At 47.0% G+C, this 18,025-nt stretch overlaps 1 protein-coding gene across 2 annotated transcripts in view; it reads right to left on the bottom strand.

The window, feature by feature from the left end:
- ITGA9 (integrin subunit alpha 9) overlaps positions 1-18,025 on the bottom strand; it is a 326,629-nt gene that overhangs the window by 258,018 nt on the left and 50,586 nt on the right. For both annotated transcript variants that reach the window (XM_059162100.1, XM_059162101.1), the window contains exons 7-12: positions 17,518-17,603; positions 15,322-15,390; positions 10,584-10,721; positions 7,694-7,799; positions 6,425-6,519; positions 2,392-2,482 (exon numbers count right to left, since the gene is read on the bottom strand). In XM_059162100.1, the coding sequence (XP_059018083.1) occupies positions 2,392-2,482; positions 6,425-6,519; positions 7,694-7,799; positions 10,584-10,721; positions 15,322-15,390; positions 17,518-17,603 (585 nt within the window). The remainder of the gene's footprint in view (positions 1-2,391; positions 2,483-6,424; positions 6,520-7,693; positions 7,800-10,583; positions 10,722-15,321; positions 15,391-17,517; positions 17,604-18,025) is intronic.

Genomic DNA, 18,025 nt, shown 5'->3' on the forward strand with positions numbered 1-18,025 from the left:
TTTTTTATGTAGTTCCTAGAATACATTAAATTATGTATGTGGGTCACATTATGTATCTTTTGGACACGAGTGAATTAGAGAGCCAGATACTTAGAACTAAATGAGCTGGAAAGAAGCTCAAGGTTCTGTAGAACATGTGAATCATCTCTGCTCCACCCCTCACTCCCGTAACCTCAGAATCTCTCAGTGTCCTTGTCTGTACTGTGGGCATAATTATCCTAAGGGTCTTCTTCAAAAGCTGATGGTATTTCATAATACTTAAATTAAAAGACATCTACTAAGTATTAGTTGTTAAATGTAATATTTTAAAAATATTTAAATACATAGGTTAAATCACATATTTAAATCAGAAAATTCAGGAAATACTGAGTATACTACAAACCAAGACCCAAGAGCTAGATGGTAATTTTTTTCTCCTTTTTTTAAGATCTTATTTATTTATTTCTGAGGAGAGAGAGAGCACAAGCAGGGGGAGCAGCAGGCAAAGGGAGAGGGAGAGGCAGACTCCCCTCTGAGCAGGGAGCCCAATGTGGGGCTCAATTCCAGGACCCTGGGATCATGACCTGAGCCTAAGGCAGATGCTTAATGACTGAGCCTCTCAGGTGCCCCAGTAATGTTTATTTTTAAGTAACCTGAATTTATAAAGTATATACTCATCTAGTAGCTCTCTGCCTTTCTTCCCTTCAAGTATAAACTCCTTAGTCTTGGGGTTCCCATTACCACCTTAAAGAAGCAAGCATCTGAATCCAAGACAGACTGAATTCCTATGTCTATATATGTCCTCATTAAGGAAAAAGAAACAGCAAATCCATGAATTGTAGGACTGCTAAAATTTCTGCATTTGGGTATGCTTGTTAATTTTGCTGTTTTCTAAGCCTTTTTGAGTTAACTAGATGTTTGAAAACAAAAGAACCTGAGGAATCTGTCTTTTTTTTTTTTTTTTATGAAAAATATAAGAAGTTCAGGGGTGCCTGGGTGGCTCAGTCATTAAGTGTCTGACTTCAGCTCAGGTCACCATCCCAGGGGCCTGAGCTCGAGTTCTGCACTAGGCTTCCCTCTCAGCAGGGAGCCTGCTTCTCCCTCTGCCCCTCCCCACATTCATGTGCTCATTCTCTCTCAAATAAATAAAAATTTTTAAAAATCTTAAAAGAAAAAAATGTAAGAAACTCCCATACATCATAAAGCGTGAACCCACCTGCTCATAGAGAACGTGTGTCTCTGCCCACTGCGATGTGACCTCTGGCCTGGCCCCTAAGTTCTCTGCGGCTCAGTACCCATGTCTTTCACATGGGGAACACTCCATCTCTACCCACCGGCCACACTATGGGAGCCACTGTGCACGTGGGAGCATTTTGCGTATACATCAGGTATTATTCCAGGACAGCCACAAATTACCCAAAACAAGAAGAATGGCCTTCTCTGACTTAAGCCCATGAGGCCCACAGAAACAAAAACTTCAGCAACAACCCTTTCCTATCCCCTCCTCCTGGCTCTGTAAGGTCACAAAAAATGATCAAAACTGTTGCCCATAAGAAACTACCAAATGTGCTGCCCTCGTATGCCCAGCACTGGATCTCACAAGTCCTTCCCGGGCATTTTAAGTGGAAAAAGTACTTCCTCAAAGACAGCAAGATGACCTAGAGTTCCAGGAAAATGCTTCCTGAATTCCAGGAACATTTCAGAGTTTTTCAAATTCTCATCTCTCTTTCCTCACCTCACCCCACTCCATCCCCTTCAAACCCCAAAAGAACCACTACCCCCCTGCCCAGGGCATTTTCCCTAAACCAAACAACACTTGGGACTGAGGTGGGAAATGGTACATTTTTCTTCAATTAGCCTCAACCATCACGAGGCATTAATTCACCTTGAAGACAAGGCAGCCAGAACAGTGAGGGTCTGTTTTGTCCATCAGGGAGGGTTTTCTTCTTTGCTCCAAATATTTCAATTTTCTTGCAGGGGTTAGGAGGTGGGGAAGGTGCTGCCCAGCTCCTTTTTTTCTCCTCTCAAGGGTAAGAGGTCTCTAACTATGCTTAAATATTAAGGAGAACATGAGGTTTCACTATCATTTTTAATGTGGACAGTGCTTTTTCTCTCTTCATTAGAAAGAGCTGATGCCACAGAAATCCTGTTCTTTTTCTTTTCTTTTTTTGTTGTTTCTTTTGATATCAATCTGTCCTTTGGGTGCTGAAACTCTTCAGAATAGATCTTTCTAAAATCCCAAAGTAAACTTCAACACTTTAAAATCAAATACCAGGCAAAGTATCCCCTCCTATTATGGGAATTTTCCTCATCCCACAGAGCTGTCACCACAGCTTAACCCTACTGGAAATGACTCTACCTCATGCACTTATCTTCTTTTATCTCTTATGCCCTTAAAGAAAAACAGCTTACCAGGATAGCCATTTCCATCCATATCAATGCCTCCTGATATGGACTGTCCAAACATCCGCAGAACCGGACTTATCTTCCGGCCAGACAGCTTCTGAAACAGATAATAGGGAAATTGAGTCACCGGATAGGAGCACAGTGGTGAGTAAGAACGCAGGACTGTTCTACGCAGCTTCCGTCGGATGCTTGGTCCTGGAGCTGTTGAAAGAGAAAACTGTGGTCCTAATTTGATCCTGGGGTTTTTAGCACATGACCAAAGACCACGCACTCGGTTACGGTAACTTGTCTTCATGACATGTCATTGTTTAAAAATTTTTCAAGCTCACTGTTCACGAAAAACCCACCTAGACTTATGTGCTAATGTTTTGACATGCCACGTGAAGTTCAAAATGGATGTTTACTTCCATTTCCAACAGCGGTTCTGTTTTGTTTCCATGCAGGTGGAGCTGGCTAGAATTCTAAGAACATGTTTTCCTTAGATCTCTCTACCCAAATATGTACCAAACATGGGCCACCTCTCTCCTTGGAGGTGCCGTCAGTCTTTCCCCGGGGCGGCGGGGGGGGGGGGGGGGGGCAGGCAGTGAGCATGTCCAGCTGGCAGAGATGGGCGCATGGAAACCACCTCTTAACCGAGCTGATAAGAAGACCTACAGGCTCATGAGCTTTCCATACCGGTGAGACTGTCCTGTCTAGAAAACCTGGAGCTCCAGGGTCCTGAACCTTCTATAAACTGTAGGTAAAATAAATAAATAAAAAATCAGCCGAAGCCACCCTCTTTCCTACAAGGCAGCCCCCCAACCAGCCAATTGGAGTTCACAGCTCTACCACCATAGGGCATCTGTACTTTCATTCATCATGAAGTTCAGTCTGTATTAACATATGCTGTCTTGGTTCAGGGCTATTTACTGTACAAGTGGCTCCGTCACTCATCATCTACGTGGTGCAGTTCCTCAAAAGATATCAAACTTGCTGAATTAGAAAAGTCCCATTTCCTGGGATCTGACCTCTTTCTTCTTCCCTTTGTTTATACAATCTCTCTGGGGATGCTTACCTCCCAATGCCCTCACTGTGGAAGATAAGAAAATGCTTTGTTTTCATGCTGTACAGGACAGCACAACCCCTATTGGAACCAGGTTTACAGATAGCCAGGGGCTCACTGTGGACTTTCTTCCCGTATCCTTTTCCTTACTGAGTCATCCAGAGAAGTCATGAGCTTGGGAAGAGGGAGTTTCCATAGAATCTACAGATGGAGAGGCCAGGGACCAACCCCGCCCCCCACCACCCCTCCTGAGATCCCATCACTGCGAATAACCTTCCACTTGCCATCTTCACTTAAGCCGTCCAACAGGAAATGTGCGAGCATCATGGTACAAATCAGAGCACCAGCAAATGCTGAAATGTTCCTTGCTCGCAGGCAGAGCTCCACATCCCACACCGTTCTGTCTAAACAAACATGTACGTATGTCTATTTCTTAAAAGCCCCATGTTGAGGCAGGCCAGCTCAGCTCCGCAGTCTAATGATGCTAGCAGCAGCCTTGCCCTGGGTCTGCAGTTCTAAGCTCTGCAGTGTCTGGGACAAGGGGGAAGAGTGAAGGGGTGGTCCATTTGGGGGTGGCGATGCCGGCTTAAGTTATCCCACAGACATCTGTAGGCCATTAGGCCATAAAGCCAGGAAGATAAGTCTGCTCAGTGCTAATAACCCTAAATGAAAACCAGGAGCCTTGGAAAACCTCCGCCTGCCCAGGTTTATAGGCAGTGTCCTTATTGCAAGAGAAAGAACACAGGGGCCACCCTGATGTGCCCTGGGGGCTCTCAAATTGAGAAAGGCGCACAAGGATCTTAAAATCAACACTTTTCCTGACGAGCCCAAGAAAGAGGAATGAGTTAAAGAGTAATGTGGACGAACTTCAGCCCTGATCTCACAATTTATCCAGCAGAAATAAATACCAGTCTGGGCCAAAGAAAAGCAACTCCTTTGCCCAGAGCTGCTTCTGATTTCTTCCTCCAGTTCACCCGCACAATGCCCACTCTGTCCAGACCGCAGCCCTGAAGAATACATCGCTGAAGGGTTTTTCTTTTTCTTTTTTCCTTTTAAATCATTGACCTTATCATATACATATTAGCAGCTTGGAAAAGTACAAACATACTTGTTTCTCCCTTTCTTTCTTTTTTTTTTCTTAACTGCTCCAAACCACTTCTCTTTGTCAAGGCTAACGAGCCTCCCTGTGTGCTGACAGAGGCAGGACGAGTCCAGCTGCCAATCCCTGCTTCCTACTGAAGACACTCCATGCTAACCACAACATTTGTCCTTCAGTTCCCTGTGGGGATTCCACCCAGCAACAAAACAAAACACTGGAGGGCTGCAGGAGGAAGGGAAGCAGGGGTCTCTGACAGGTTGCCTCTCTGTGTGATTCGCTTCCAAGGTCCAGGAACAAGCTTCCAGAAGGAAGTGTGGACAGTGACCCCGGGGGCTGCTGGAGGACTGGGCTCCCTGGATGACTTCCCGCTTGTCATGTCGTGAAGAGGGTCCGTAATTCAGACCACAGACGCCCCCCTGACATGGATGTGGCCCCCAACCTGTGCCCAAAGCCCTCTTCCTCCTGCCATATCGGCTGAATCACCTAAGAGCTCCCTGTCTCCGTTATTCATTTCTAATGAGAAGAGGGTGGTCCGAGTAGACTAGGCCCCTTGGAGTATGTTTCTACGTTTTCCACGTGAACTTCCCTGAGTGTTCCCTCCTCCAGTGTGGGGACAGTAATGGACAGTAAGTAAACAGCCATACTGCCACTTACTAGCCAGAGACCTTGGGCAAGCGAAGTCACCTCCCTGGGCTGGAGGCACCTCAGGAAGACAGGTGGACAGTAAAGGCACCATCTCACAGGACGAGGACAAGGACTAAAGAGAGCGGACTGGTGCCCCCTCTCTACCCTCTGACTCACGTGGGAATCAATGAGCTGGGCTGGCCCCAGCAGAGAGGGTGCAGGAAGCTGGCGACAAACCAACCCCCAGCCTCTAATCAGCTCATTTTTATCTGCTGCAAGAAGAACAATTATGAATGCATGGACTGAAGTCCTGTTTATGGACTGGCTCTTAAAACCAACTCAAAAAGTCTCTTTCTTACCTAGAGACTTTAACACATGAACAGGTTTGGACACTTTCCTAATACTTTGCTTTACAGAACACTTTCGGAACATTTTGCAAGAACGCGACTCAGTTGGAAGTTTTGTTTCCTTAGAGACAATCGAGACAGGAGACCAGCTGCTTTGTGATGAGAAGCACAAGCATGAGTAGGAAGTGGTAAGCACATAAGAAACACTCGGCAGATCGATACTTGCTAACTGGAAGTTTCTCCACTTGTGCTCAGTCTCTTTCTCCCACTGACCCACTCACTGGGAGAGTGACACAGGCCTGTGCCACTCCAGACAGAAACATCCCCAAATATCCTGACAATGCTTCTGTCAAGAGAGTGACTTCCTTTTTTCCCAGGGGCTGGGCCTGATACCATCAGCAAGATTGAACTCCACGCTGATATGGCAAAAACAGAACCCACCACTTCCACGTTCCCAAGTCTGAGGCTCAAGGCCAGAGCTTTGACAGCTCCTCACAGCAATACCACTTATACCAATCAGCCCTGTGACAGCTTTTAAACCCCTCCTCCGTGGACTGTTGCCTCTCTAAGTGACATTTTACAACATATTCCTTTGGCTAGCACTGATGATGGGACAAAGGAGTAACTAAAAGAAAACCTCTTCTTCTTCAAGAAATAACTCCTGATGTGGGTCAGGGTGTGGATGTCATCTTTCACGGGCAGAAGGCCTCTCTGACAGAGAGCACACCCAGGAGTCTCTGAACATGTTTTGGTACTTAATAAGCAATACCAATGGTCGCTGTCTTTCACTGGAGGGCGGGAAAGTTGACAGGAGAAATCGTGTTGTGTTCTCCTCTGTATCCCAGGGTGTGGTAGAGACTCAAGTTTCCCAACGTATTCGCCAGATGAATGTATGGACAAGTACCACATCATTCTCACAGCAATTACCATTGAGTACTGAGGGACGATCCCACCAGCATCACCATGATAGATATAGACGGCCCCAGAGAAGTCGTCCTCCTTGGGTGCACCAATGGCCACATCTGAGGGGAGAAAAACAGCTGTGGGTTAGGAAGCCATATGGAGTAATATAAGGAGTTTTCCTAATTCCTGCCATCATTTTGGTCCCTCCATACCAGAAATTTCTTGATTTTAGGTTGTCCAGGCATTAAGCTAGACACACAATCTCTTAGCAGGGAAGAAAAGCAGGGGGGTGGGGCGTAGAAAGAAAATTATTGACGCTGAGAAGGGTTTACTTTCAAAAAAGTTCCTACCTCAGAAAAAAACCATTGACCCATCCAATAAGAGAAATGCAAATATAAACCACACACCCAAATTTCTGTCAGGGGAATTCCATAAACTATGGTTATTGCATAACTGAGAAAGTCAACTCATTCCGGGAGAAGGGACTTACATAAAATGGCGTTCACTTCCTAAAAAAATATGGTTACCCTCACAAACTGACAGCCCCTGGAACAAAGCCGAGATCTTCCTTTCTTTCCTTTGCTTCTAACAAAAGTCATGTGTTTGCAGAAGTGAGGTTAAGAGTGCGGGACCTGTGCTCACATGACCTCCAGCCAGGATCCTCTCTAGTCAGGGTTGTGAGGATATCAAAGAAGCCTAAATGTCTGGCTGAGGCAAGAGCTGCCCCCCAGCCTGTCCCCCACCTCAGCTGTCCCCCTAGTGACGTGGGTCCCACAGGTCCTGTTGTCCATATACTGTGTATACAATAAGCAGAGACAACACTGAACAGACCAGAAAGAGAGGCCAAGACACTGTGAAGGAATCTGCAGTCCAGACATTTCCTGACATCAGGTACACATAGCCCCACCCTCTTGGCAGGGACATATTCAAGTCCATCCCCTTGCTGTCACTCTTGGGGCTGAAAATGTCTAAGTCCCTCCACACTCATGTACTAACAACACAATAGACCCTCAGAGTCTGAGGGACTGGTGGCGGGAGGAAGCCAGGTCAAACATGTCTGCAGCGAGAAGCCCCTGTGGCCCAGCCCTAGGACCCCTTGCACGGCCAGCACACTGACAAGAACTTGAGGCTGCTGAGAAGATGCCACACGGAAGCAGAAGCGCAGCGGGCTTCTGAGTGTCTGCATGGAGAACAACTTCTCGAAGGGCACCCCTCCCTGCAGGGGACTTCCAAGCGGGCAGGCAGATCCAGTAGCACAGGGCAAAGGCAGAGTGCAGGTACGAGCTCACTGACCTGGGAATCCATCATCATCAAGGTCGCCTAGGCTGGCAATGCTCTCCCCAAAGTGTGCGTTGTAGGCGCCATCTCCACTCAGGGCCAGCTGCTCCTCAAGGGCTCCCTGGCAAACAGAACGAAGGAAAAAATGGAAAACAAAACAAAACCAGAACCAAAAAAAACACCCCAATACAACTAAAGCTCCAAACATCACCCCTGGAGTACACCCATTGACAGGAAACACCTGGTCAGCATCACGGGCGCCCAAGCTTCTCTCTCTTGGTGGCAAAATGAGTCCCTTTCACCTATGCAGCAGGAGGGTCTCCTACAGCTGGAGATGCCTTTTAGAGGGAAGAGGATTCTCATGTTGGCCAAGGACTCCATCTCCCCTTTGTCCTGACGCTCCACAAACCTCCCTACTCACAAACCTGTTGCCACAAAATCCTCTCAGCTGCCCTTACCCTTTGTTTCAAAAGTTGTTTTACATCGGCATGCATATTTCTATTTTCTTCTCTCCTATCCCTTGTAGTACAAGTTTACAAAGCTGCTTTGCAAGATGCATGTGATCAGTAATTGTGACAGAATCATTGTTCAGAAAACCCAACACCCAGTAAAGTTCTCGGTGAGGAAAGGGGTGGGGACGCATACAACTGTGCCCATTATCATGTGGCTCAGATTTGGATTTCTTTTTTTTTTTTTTTTAAGATTTTATTTATTTATTTGACAGAGAGAGATCACAAGTAGGCAGAGAGGCAGGCAGAGAGAGAGAAGGGGGGAAGCAGGCTCCCTGCTGAGCAGAGAGCCCAATGCAGGGCTCGATCCCAGGATCCTGGGATCACGACCTAAGCTGAAGGCAGAAGCTTTAACCTACTGAGCCACCCAGGTGCCCACAGGTTTGGATTTCTTGAGCAAACACCACCCAAGAGAGGGAGGGGGTCAATGGTGTATGGTGGCAGTAAAAGCCATCTGAGGATATCCACTCTACCCCAAATCACTGACATGATGGTACCAGAGTATTAAAATACAATCTGAGATTCTGAGGCAGAAGAAAGTCAAAGCCTGACCCCGTGTAGAGGTACTCTGAACCCACTACACACCCACAAACCACCCCAAGGAGTGTCTGGCTTTAGATGGGACCTTAGGATTCTTCCCACTTTACAGATGAGGAAACTGAGCCACTAATTTTAGGCTATTTGTCCACATGGCACAGGCTAATAAGTGGAAAAAGCAAGGTCCAAATCCATCTATCCAAAGTCATCATTTTCCCCAATCCTCTGCACTGCTTCATGATCATTCATCAGACAGGGGGAGGCCCAACAGAAACCATGCCCTGGTACTCAGGGTAACCACATGGCATTAAGCTACATTGGTTGGGGGTTGGCCAGTATGGGCGCCATGTGTCTGGGGGAGTTTTCCAGCTCCGAGATTCCACACTGTGATTCAGACACACTGACAAGCCGTTACGCTGGTCTCCTTACTGCCTGACAAGTTCATACCTCCACAAGTACTTCATTCTCCTACAAACAGAGCAGCCGGTGACCACCAAATGTTGCTGTTCTCATGTCCATAATGACCACCTCTTTTCTCCCCACACCTGCCTGCCCCTTTTCCTGGAATGTCAATGGGGGTATAAGTATCAAGTGTCACTCAACAGGTCCCAGGAAGTACATTTGTTCCCACGTTTTAGATCCATTTTCTCAAAGTGTTTTTAAGCATCTAAGAAAGCCCAAGGCTCTAACGTTCCCTGGCTCCTCTTCAGATGGCCTCCTTTCTTCGTGATAGCTGCCCACCTAGAGTCAAACACTGTTTGACTCCAACTGGACGAGTCATCCAACTAGGATAACTAGCATCTTCTTCCCTGCTTAAAAGGATTTTTTTTTTTTTTTTTTTTTTTTTTTTTGCTATGAAAGTATTACATTCTTGCTCTTTGGATAAAGATAAAACTAAAAACCTACCCAAGCCTTACCACCCACAAGGATCTATTATGAACATTCTCTATGTGTTTTGTATATTTTTTAAAAGATCTTTGTATAGGAAGATTTTATCGCACTTTTCATTGATTACAAGCATTATTTTCTCACGTTTAGTAACAAAATTGATGAATTTCACTCTCTTGTTGGACACTCTTAATTCTAAATGCTGAAAAGAGTCTGCTTTCTCATTGGTCTCCCACCTCCACTGGGACATTGCTTCCTCTCCCCATCCTGTCCCCAGCCCCCAGCCCCCAACTCAGCTGCAGAGTGCCAGAGGCATCTTTCTGATGTCGTTCGCACCCCTTTCATGGTTCTGCAGGCTAAGGAACTTCATGATCATGGCCCTTAGCCACTGCACTGGCCCAACCCCAGAACTTAAGTGGTCCTGCTGCCCCGGTCCTCAACCTGCCTGCCCAGCTCCCAGCCCATCTCTTTCCATCTGTCTAGCTCCTACTCCTTCAAGATTCTGCCCAGCCACTGCACACTCCAGGAGCCCCTGGCTCATGAGTACATACTTCCGGGGAAGCAGCACGACTACCAGAGAACCAGCTGGCCTGGGTTCAAATTCTAGCCCACTGCTTCTAGCTATGCGCCACGGGCCTCATTTTTAATCTGAAAAATGGGGGCCCCTGATACTATGTGCATATTACGTGGAAATCATTTCTAGAAAACAAGAAGAAGAGTTTCAGGTACAGAATAAACACTCAAAATCAAACACTGACATTGTGATTTTTCTCAATCCCTATATGTCTACAGTGGTAACACTGTGTCCAGCTTTCCATTAATGGCATGTTGAAGGTAGGAAGCATGTCTTTTCACCTCCTCCAGGTAATGGGGCCCAAGGCATGGCCCAGAGCGGGATTGCTCTGTCACTCCTCACTGGACAGATATCCCTCTCCCACACCCGTCCACCTGGCGCCCAGCAGTGTACTCACATTTCCTCTGTTGATGTAGACGGTGACCTGCCCCTCGTCCCTGATCTCAGAGAACATGGGGGCCCCCACCAGCAGGTCAGAAAGGCCGTCTGCATTCAGGTCAACTGCGCATAAGGAGGAGCCGAAGTAAGAGCCCATCTGCAACCAAGTCGAGTTGCAACAAAGCGTTCAGTGCGTGCCCTCACACAGGAAACCCTTGCTTGTCTCTAGCCCATAGCTTAACACACTCTTGCCCCCAAGCCCCTCAGCGCTGTGATGGCTATGCTGTCCCATGAGCCAGAAGTGAAATCCCTGACTCCAGCATCGGCGCTGGACCCCTGTCCTCCTGAGAGCGAAGCTCACTGGCTCAGAGGCTCCTGCTTTGGAGCCCTTCCAGGGGAAAACAAGTGGACCGATCCAGGAGAACAAGATATGTTCTTAAAAATGCAAGCTGAGGTTACAAAACAGGTTACAAGCATAGTAAACGTACCTCCTATAACAGATATTTGACAGGATCAACCAAAGGAAGAACATGAAATTTCATTAACACAAGGCAAGCTTGAAAAGGGTTGGGGGATGGAGTGGCTCAGTGATGGTTACTAAGGAGGGCATGTTTTGCACAAAGCTCTGGGTATTATACGCAAGCAATCATGGAACACTGCATCAAAAACTAATGATGTACTGTATGGGGACTAACATAATAAATAATAATTGAAAAAATAAATAAAATAAAGATATCCCTTTTGGTAAGTTAAGAAAAAAAGAAAAGAAAAAAGAAATGCTACATGGGGAAATAGATTACCCTTTCCCAGGCCTGCACAGAGCTAAAGTCAACCAGGAAGGCATGAACTCAAGTGACAGGGAAGGGTACGACCCCTAAGACTATGTAATGGATGCAGGAACATGGCCAGGTTCCACTCGCTCTTCTTGAATCAGAGCTTAATCCAGTGCCTATTATTCTAAGTCAGGGGCCTCAAACTCAAACGCCAATGGGATCCAAGAAGGTGATAGAACAGGTATAAGAAAAACAAGTAACACTGCAAGTATGCTCCAGGTGGCAAGCAATGCTTGGCTTCAGGGTCTAACAGGCAATAGGGAGTGGTAGGGACTGTGGCCACCTGGGGCCCACAGAGTCAGCTCCTGAAGTCAACTGCTACCATGGGGAGGCCGACCCAGAGAAGACCAACCTTCCCGTTTTTCAAGAGAAGCCCCAAATTCAAAATTTTATTTGAAGGGTCTCGTTCTAAAATGCAGACAACTCGTTCATTTAAAAAAAAGAAGAAACAAACATAGTAGGCAGCCAAACAAAAAGTTTTACAGGCTGCATCCTTTCCAAAGGCTGCCAGTTTGCAACCTCTGTTGGAAAGGAAAAAAAAAAAAAAAAAAAAAAGGCCATTCTTTTAAAAATAAATGTTTTCAGATAAAAGGGCTCTGGTTCTGCTGACGGGAACAAGCGTTTTCTTTCGGAGCTGGTGTTTGTTGGCTGCGGCCCTGGGGAGTGTGAGAGCGGTGGAGGGCACTCTGGTCCATTTCCTGCAGTGAACCTGGGGACAGAAGCCCCTCCCCAGTCACACACCGCTTGTGCTCAGTGCACCCCGCCCTGCCAACACCCACTCCCAAAGGAGAAGGGTGTGGGCAACGCTTGGATTCCCAGCAGAGACCACGCCATCCGTCACTAATTCAGCGACCTGGTCAATATATATGGACTTCAGTAAAACAAAGAAGCTGGTAAGACCCTCACAGTGCCCAGAGGACCAAGGCTGCTGGTTGTTCTCTCTGGCTCTGCCCCAGGGGAACTATTTGTTTCATTCCAATGGGCTATTTAACTTGGCATCTTCATCGGTGTTCAATCAGAAATCCCTGAACGTGAAGTTTCTTATCTAAGTTTTGACATATGAACCTTTCAGATACCTCCATTAACGCAATACAACTCCTGTACGTGGCAATGACATGCTGTGTGTGTGTGTGCGTGTGTGTGTATGTGTGTTGGCGGAGGAGGGGTTTCTTTGATGGGAGGTCTCTCACCTAGAAATGCAGGTTCATGTGTCTATATTAACATCTGGATTATGTACATACGGATGACTTCTCGGATGTACTATATGAAGGATGTCAACCGCTAAAAACTGGAACTTTAGGGTTTTGGTGTTTTGTTTTTCATATGGCAAGGCCAGGAGACAGTACTATCTGACCAAATTCTGGCCAAACAAAAGCAGAAGTGGACCAGTGGTCGATGGAGTCAGAACCCTCCCCACCATGTGTGTGGGTCCAGACACAGGGGTAAAGCGACAGACATCCTTTGAAAGCCTCCGGTCATATCCTTTCCCTTTGAATAATGGAGAAGTCAGATACACTAGAATTTTTCATTTCTTCTTGCAAAAAGCAGAATAAGATGTATAGAGAAAGTAATGGTCTTTTTCAAACTCGGAGCACTGATGATGGGGGTAAAGCCAGAAGCCAGAGACACAGGAGGGCAAGAGTGAGTGGCACAAGGAAGAATGACTCTAGGATGGTGCAAACTGAGGACAAGTGGCCACGGAGCTGGTGGTTGAGACACCAGCCCTCCCATCCCTTCCCAGGGAGCCCCAATACCTCACAAGGCCATTCAAGTGGACACATTCAAGTCTGTCCTGGGACTCCACGACATGAAGTCCTCACAAAGTGTGCACAAGTGGCTTCTCAAATGTTTACCTCCCCCACTGCCCACTCTTCAGTCTGTCACCCCAAACCTGACTGCAACCAGTCACAGCTGGGTTGCCCTGTAAGTTGTCACCCGCACTGGGAGGGTTTTGAGAAGGAGTGGGCACAATTATAGGCTGATAATTACACCGGGAAGACCAGCATTAACTGGTCCTGCCCCGGGTGCGGGCAGCGGTGGAGAGGCGGGGGGAACAGAGGCTGCAGGTGGAAACGAAGGTGAAGACACTCTGAAGACTGGGTGACAGGTGTGCTCCTGCTCGGCACGTCGCTTTAGAATCCTTAAAATGCAGTTACGTGAGGTGATGGAGGTCGTAACTAACCTCCCCGTGATTCCACCATATATCCACGGGCCAAGTCATCATGTTGAACATCTTAAGGTCACCGAATGCTTACGTCAATTACATCCCAGAAAAGCTAGGTCGGGGGAGATTCCTTTCATTTTATGCTGTCAAGCCCAGGTATGCTTGAAGGGGTGGGGGTGGGGGTCTGGGTTTCCCATAGTAGACACTTACTTATTTATTTATCTATTTATTTATGTTAAGAAAGACCTAAATGTTAGCCTTAGAGGCATTTCCACCATCCTTGCTCTGGGGCTCTATCACAAACGGCACCGTGTCCTTTCTCATCTGTCAGGGGTGCTTAGAAAACCTTTATTGCAGAACTGCTCACAGTCTTTTCCAGTGTGTTCGCTTTGGGGGTTTTGGAAATGTTAAAATAACACAGGCCAGTATGGATCCCAGGGGAATGCAGAGCTGTTCTCAGGGAAACTTCACAAGTCTGATTTGGTGATACATTCTATTTATTTATTTATTTATTTGGTGATGCATTTTTTAATTGAAAAGATTAGGACAATTCTCTACTAAGTACACACATTAAGGCTGTTAAAACTGAAAAAAAAAATTCTACTTGTGAGTGGGATTTGGGGAAATGAGAATATTTACCATCAGAATAGTGTGTAATGGTGCCAGGCTTGTGTAGAGCAGGTCTAACCCACAGCAAGACCTGAACTGGGCTGGGACATGGCATGTGGCCACAAGGCCCATAAAGGAAACAATCTTTCTCTCCCCCCTTTTCCTAGGGTGGTGATGGGTAAGACCAGCTTCCACCTTCTCCTGTCTCCTGGAATCTCCCTCCCAAGTCCTAGAGTCCTGTGCTTCTTCCCAGAGCTCAGTAAGGCCTCCACACCAAGGCAAGCCTCCAAATCACCCCCTGGCCTTCCTGCCTAAAGGTGTGTCCTCGGAGAGCAGCCAATCTCCCTAAATAATCCTGCTGGTCTGAGCCATGCTAAGGTGGGCAGGATGGACAAGCCCATGAAAAAACGTGCCTTATTAATCCAGGGGCTCTCTACCTGCCTTCATCTCAGACTGTGGGTGCAGCATTCATTGAAATGTGCAGGAAATCAAGAGAGTATCAGGGCCAGGACGAAGACAAGAGAACACACCCAGACAAACCTTGCCCAGGACTAATTCCAAGGCAGCCTTCCCAAGCTATTTCTATTTCAAGGTTCTCAAGGGAGCCAAGTGACTTGTGTTTGGTTTTCCTTTGTGTGACAACAGGACCTGTGGCAATGGTGGTGGGGGCTCAGGATGAGAGGAGGGGGGCACCGCTGGGCCTGAGGTGCCAGAAGAGTGAGAGCCGTTTGCCTACACACCTATTCAGTTAGATTTCATGGGTTTGCCACCCTGCTTCACTGCGTGTGATCTCTCTGGGCTGTATGTGTAAGAGAGAGGCAGATGGAAGGTCAGAGAGGTAGGAAAAGGCAGACATACAGCAAGTCGTAATTCTGACAACTATATGAACTTTGGAAATCCTTTTTGAACTCTGTGATGAAACTTGGTCGTGCCCAAGCTCATCTTGCTGCCTGAGTCCTACTACGAGCCTGAATTCCACAATCTGCAGGTTCCACACAGTCCTGACGGGGGTAAGCCAACTGCTTATGGGGCTGCCATACAAATTTAGGGCACGAATAGGGCCTCTACATCCATTTTCTAAAAAGTGAACTGATTCCCAGAGGATAACATCTGGCAAGCAAATAGAAGAACACCAGTACACAGAATCTCACCTTTTTACCTGATGCCTGGAAAATCTTAATTAAGGTACCCGATCTTCGATCAGCTCTAAAAACATAAACCTATGGAATTAAAAAAAAAAAAATCTAGTTAAGATAGAAGCCATGACCAAAAATATTGACCAGCATTCTCCTGAGACTCCTACTTAAATTAAGGCCAACCAGGCATACGGTAGGTGCTTGTGAGCTGGCTGATGAAGTTCCCCGCAATTTACCAACTCTGCAAAAAAGACTGTCCTTCCATCCGGAGGCAACATGCCTCTCTACCCCAAAGAGGAGCCTTGATGCAGAACCTCCCAAATGACAGGACTACAGAAGTTCTTTTCCAAGCTGCATCTTACAGGAACAGCATCCCATGAGAACTAGGGTAGGGGACCATCCTGCAGGGTAAGAAGCCACCACCCTAGTGAGAATGTGTTTGGGCACTGACACCAGAAATGAACAATCCTGCAGGCCAGAGGTCTAGTCTAGGGCCCCTGGGAATTGGACGATCACCAACTCCATCAACTATGACCCGTCTTCCCAGCACTTCTCCCATGATCCGACTAAAAGAAGTGTTTTCAGGTTCTTCATTGTTAGCTGAATCCAGGATTCTGTCTGGTTTTGCCAGTTATAAATACTGTTCTCATCCTAGACCTGACTATCTTAAGACAATCACAAGCATCTGCAGGGAACACGATGCAGTCAGACCCAGTTTGTGTAGCTCACAGCCGTGAGCCAGGAGGCAGGCTCTCTTACCAATGCTGCAGAGAAGCCGGGTCGCACACACACAGCATCTTTCCTGGATCATGTTATCAGCGTGGGGACGGCTCTCAGTGCTTCTTTCCCTCCACCATGTAGAAGAATTCACATGACCCTGCAGGACCCACCTCTTTCCTGACTTTATCAGAGTTCATCGGCTAGCCTCCCCCAGCTCAGTGGCCTGTGTTTTTAACTGGTTTCATTCCCCGAGATCCTTTCTTACTAGCAACCGTGTTAGCAGGGAGGGAGGCACAAGTTCCAGAAAAGAGAGCTGAGGCTCCTAAATCCTGCCTGGCAGGAGTCAGGGAAACAATCCTCAGGATGTACCAGTCAGCTGACCAGACGGACATGTTGGCTCAAGGTTCCAGTGAACAGTGGTCTTGTTGCATCTGGGCCTCTCTAAAATCCAGATCCTACTCTCTGAGCCCCTGGAGATATGGCCATATACTATGCTAAGTCCACTCCTTGGGCTCAGGTTCAAAGATCATTCCCTAGTTCAGATTTTTCATTTAGAGACTATATGGAGTTAAAAATGCAGGTTCCTGACTCACACAGACCTACCCAATCTAGATTTCCCATACCCTGCAGCTAAAGAATCAGAAAACATAGTTCTTCATACTCTCGGCCCCACAGAGGCCACAATTCCTAAAGGGACCAGACAGACAGCCCTAGATCCATGGGGTATTTCCTACAGCCTGGGCAGATCCTTTAGGAAAACTGACCCACACATCACCTGTTCAGTCTTTGGACTGAGCCAGTCTTGGCTCTAAAAGACGGGGGAAATAAATATGACACTCTAGGTCCCAAGATAGATAAATAAAGTCCCAAAAATACATGAGACAAGACTTGGCTCTATTAAGTCAAAGTCAAAATTGGGAAGGGCTTGGCAGAGTGGAGAACTTAAAGCTGGACAGTGCTGGACACCATTTCTTCAGAGGTCACCACGATGCCAAGGGTCAGTCTTTTTTTTTTTAAGAATTTTATTTATTTATTTAACAGACAGAGATCACAAGTAGGCAGAGAAGCAGGCAGAGAGAGAGGAGGAAGCAGGCTCCCAGCTGAGCAGAGAGCCCAATGCGGGTCTCGATCCCAGGACCCTGGGATCGTGACCTGAGCCGAAGGCAGAGGCTTTAACCCATTGAGCCACCCAGGTGCCCCCAAGGGTCAGTCTTAATAAGCTCGCACACAGAGTCAGCTGTTGAACACAGTTGAGATGAAAACATGCAGAGATTGGAAAGGTCTAGGAGTAGCATCCACTCTCTGATTAAGCTTTCAAGGTTCTCTCAAAAGCTGTTGGAAGGAGGTTGATGGGAGACTCCTCATTACTTCATCATTTACCTGCCAGCCACCCAGGAGAATATTCAGATCAATCAGTGACAAGCCTCTACACCAGGGCAGCACACTTGCCCTGTGTCTGACCCCGTGCTTTCCACAGACTTCTCTCCTCACCTTCCCGATGCCTTCGTCCTGGGGTGCACCTCCTACGACATCAGTGGTGGACGGGCGAGAGAAGGAGCCAGCCGTCACTGCATAGCCTGTGAGGGACGGACATTAACAGAGGAGAGGATGAGCTGGGGCAAGGAAGAAAAAGACTTATCTGAGGAAGAGGCTTCTCAAGCATCCCTTGCCTGGACAATTACGACCCAGCTATTCCTGGAACGTAACCTCCAAGGGAACAAATTGCATCTGTTAGTCTTCTCCTGCTGAAACGGCTCATCTCACAAAAAGTCAGGGTCACAAAAACACCAGTGCAGGAAAGAGTGCTTTCTGAGGTAGTTTAAAACAGGTACTGTGCTAAATACTTCACATCTGTCTTTTTTTTCTTTTTGAGATATAATTTTCATATGGTCACATGCATATATCTGAAGGGCAGAACCCGTGGAAGTGTCCACAGGCACACAGCCATGCAATCACCGCCCAGAGTGAATATAAGTACAGAACCCAAATGAGAAGGCTC

Source organism: Mustela lutreola, chromosome 2 (assembly GCF_030435805.1).
Source record: "Mustela lutreola isolate mMusLut2 chromosome 2, mMusLut2.pri, whole genome shotgun sequence".
NCBI classification, from domain to species: Eukaryota; Metazoa; Chordata; class Mammalia; order Carnivora; family Mustelidae; genus Mustela; species Mustela lutreola.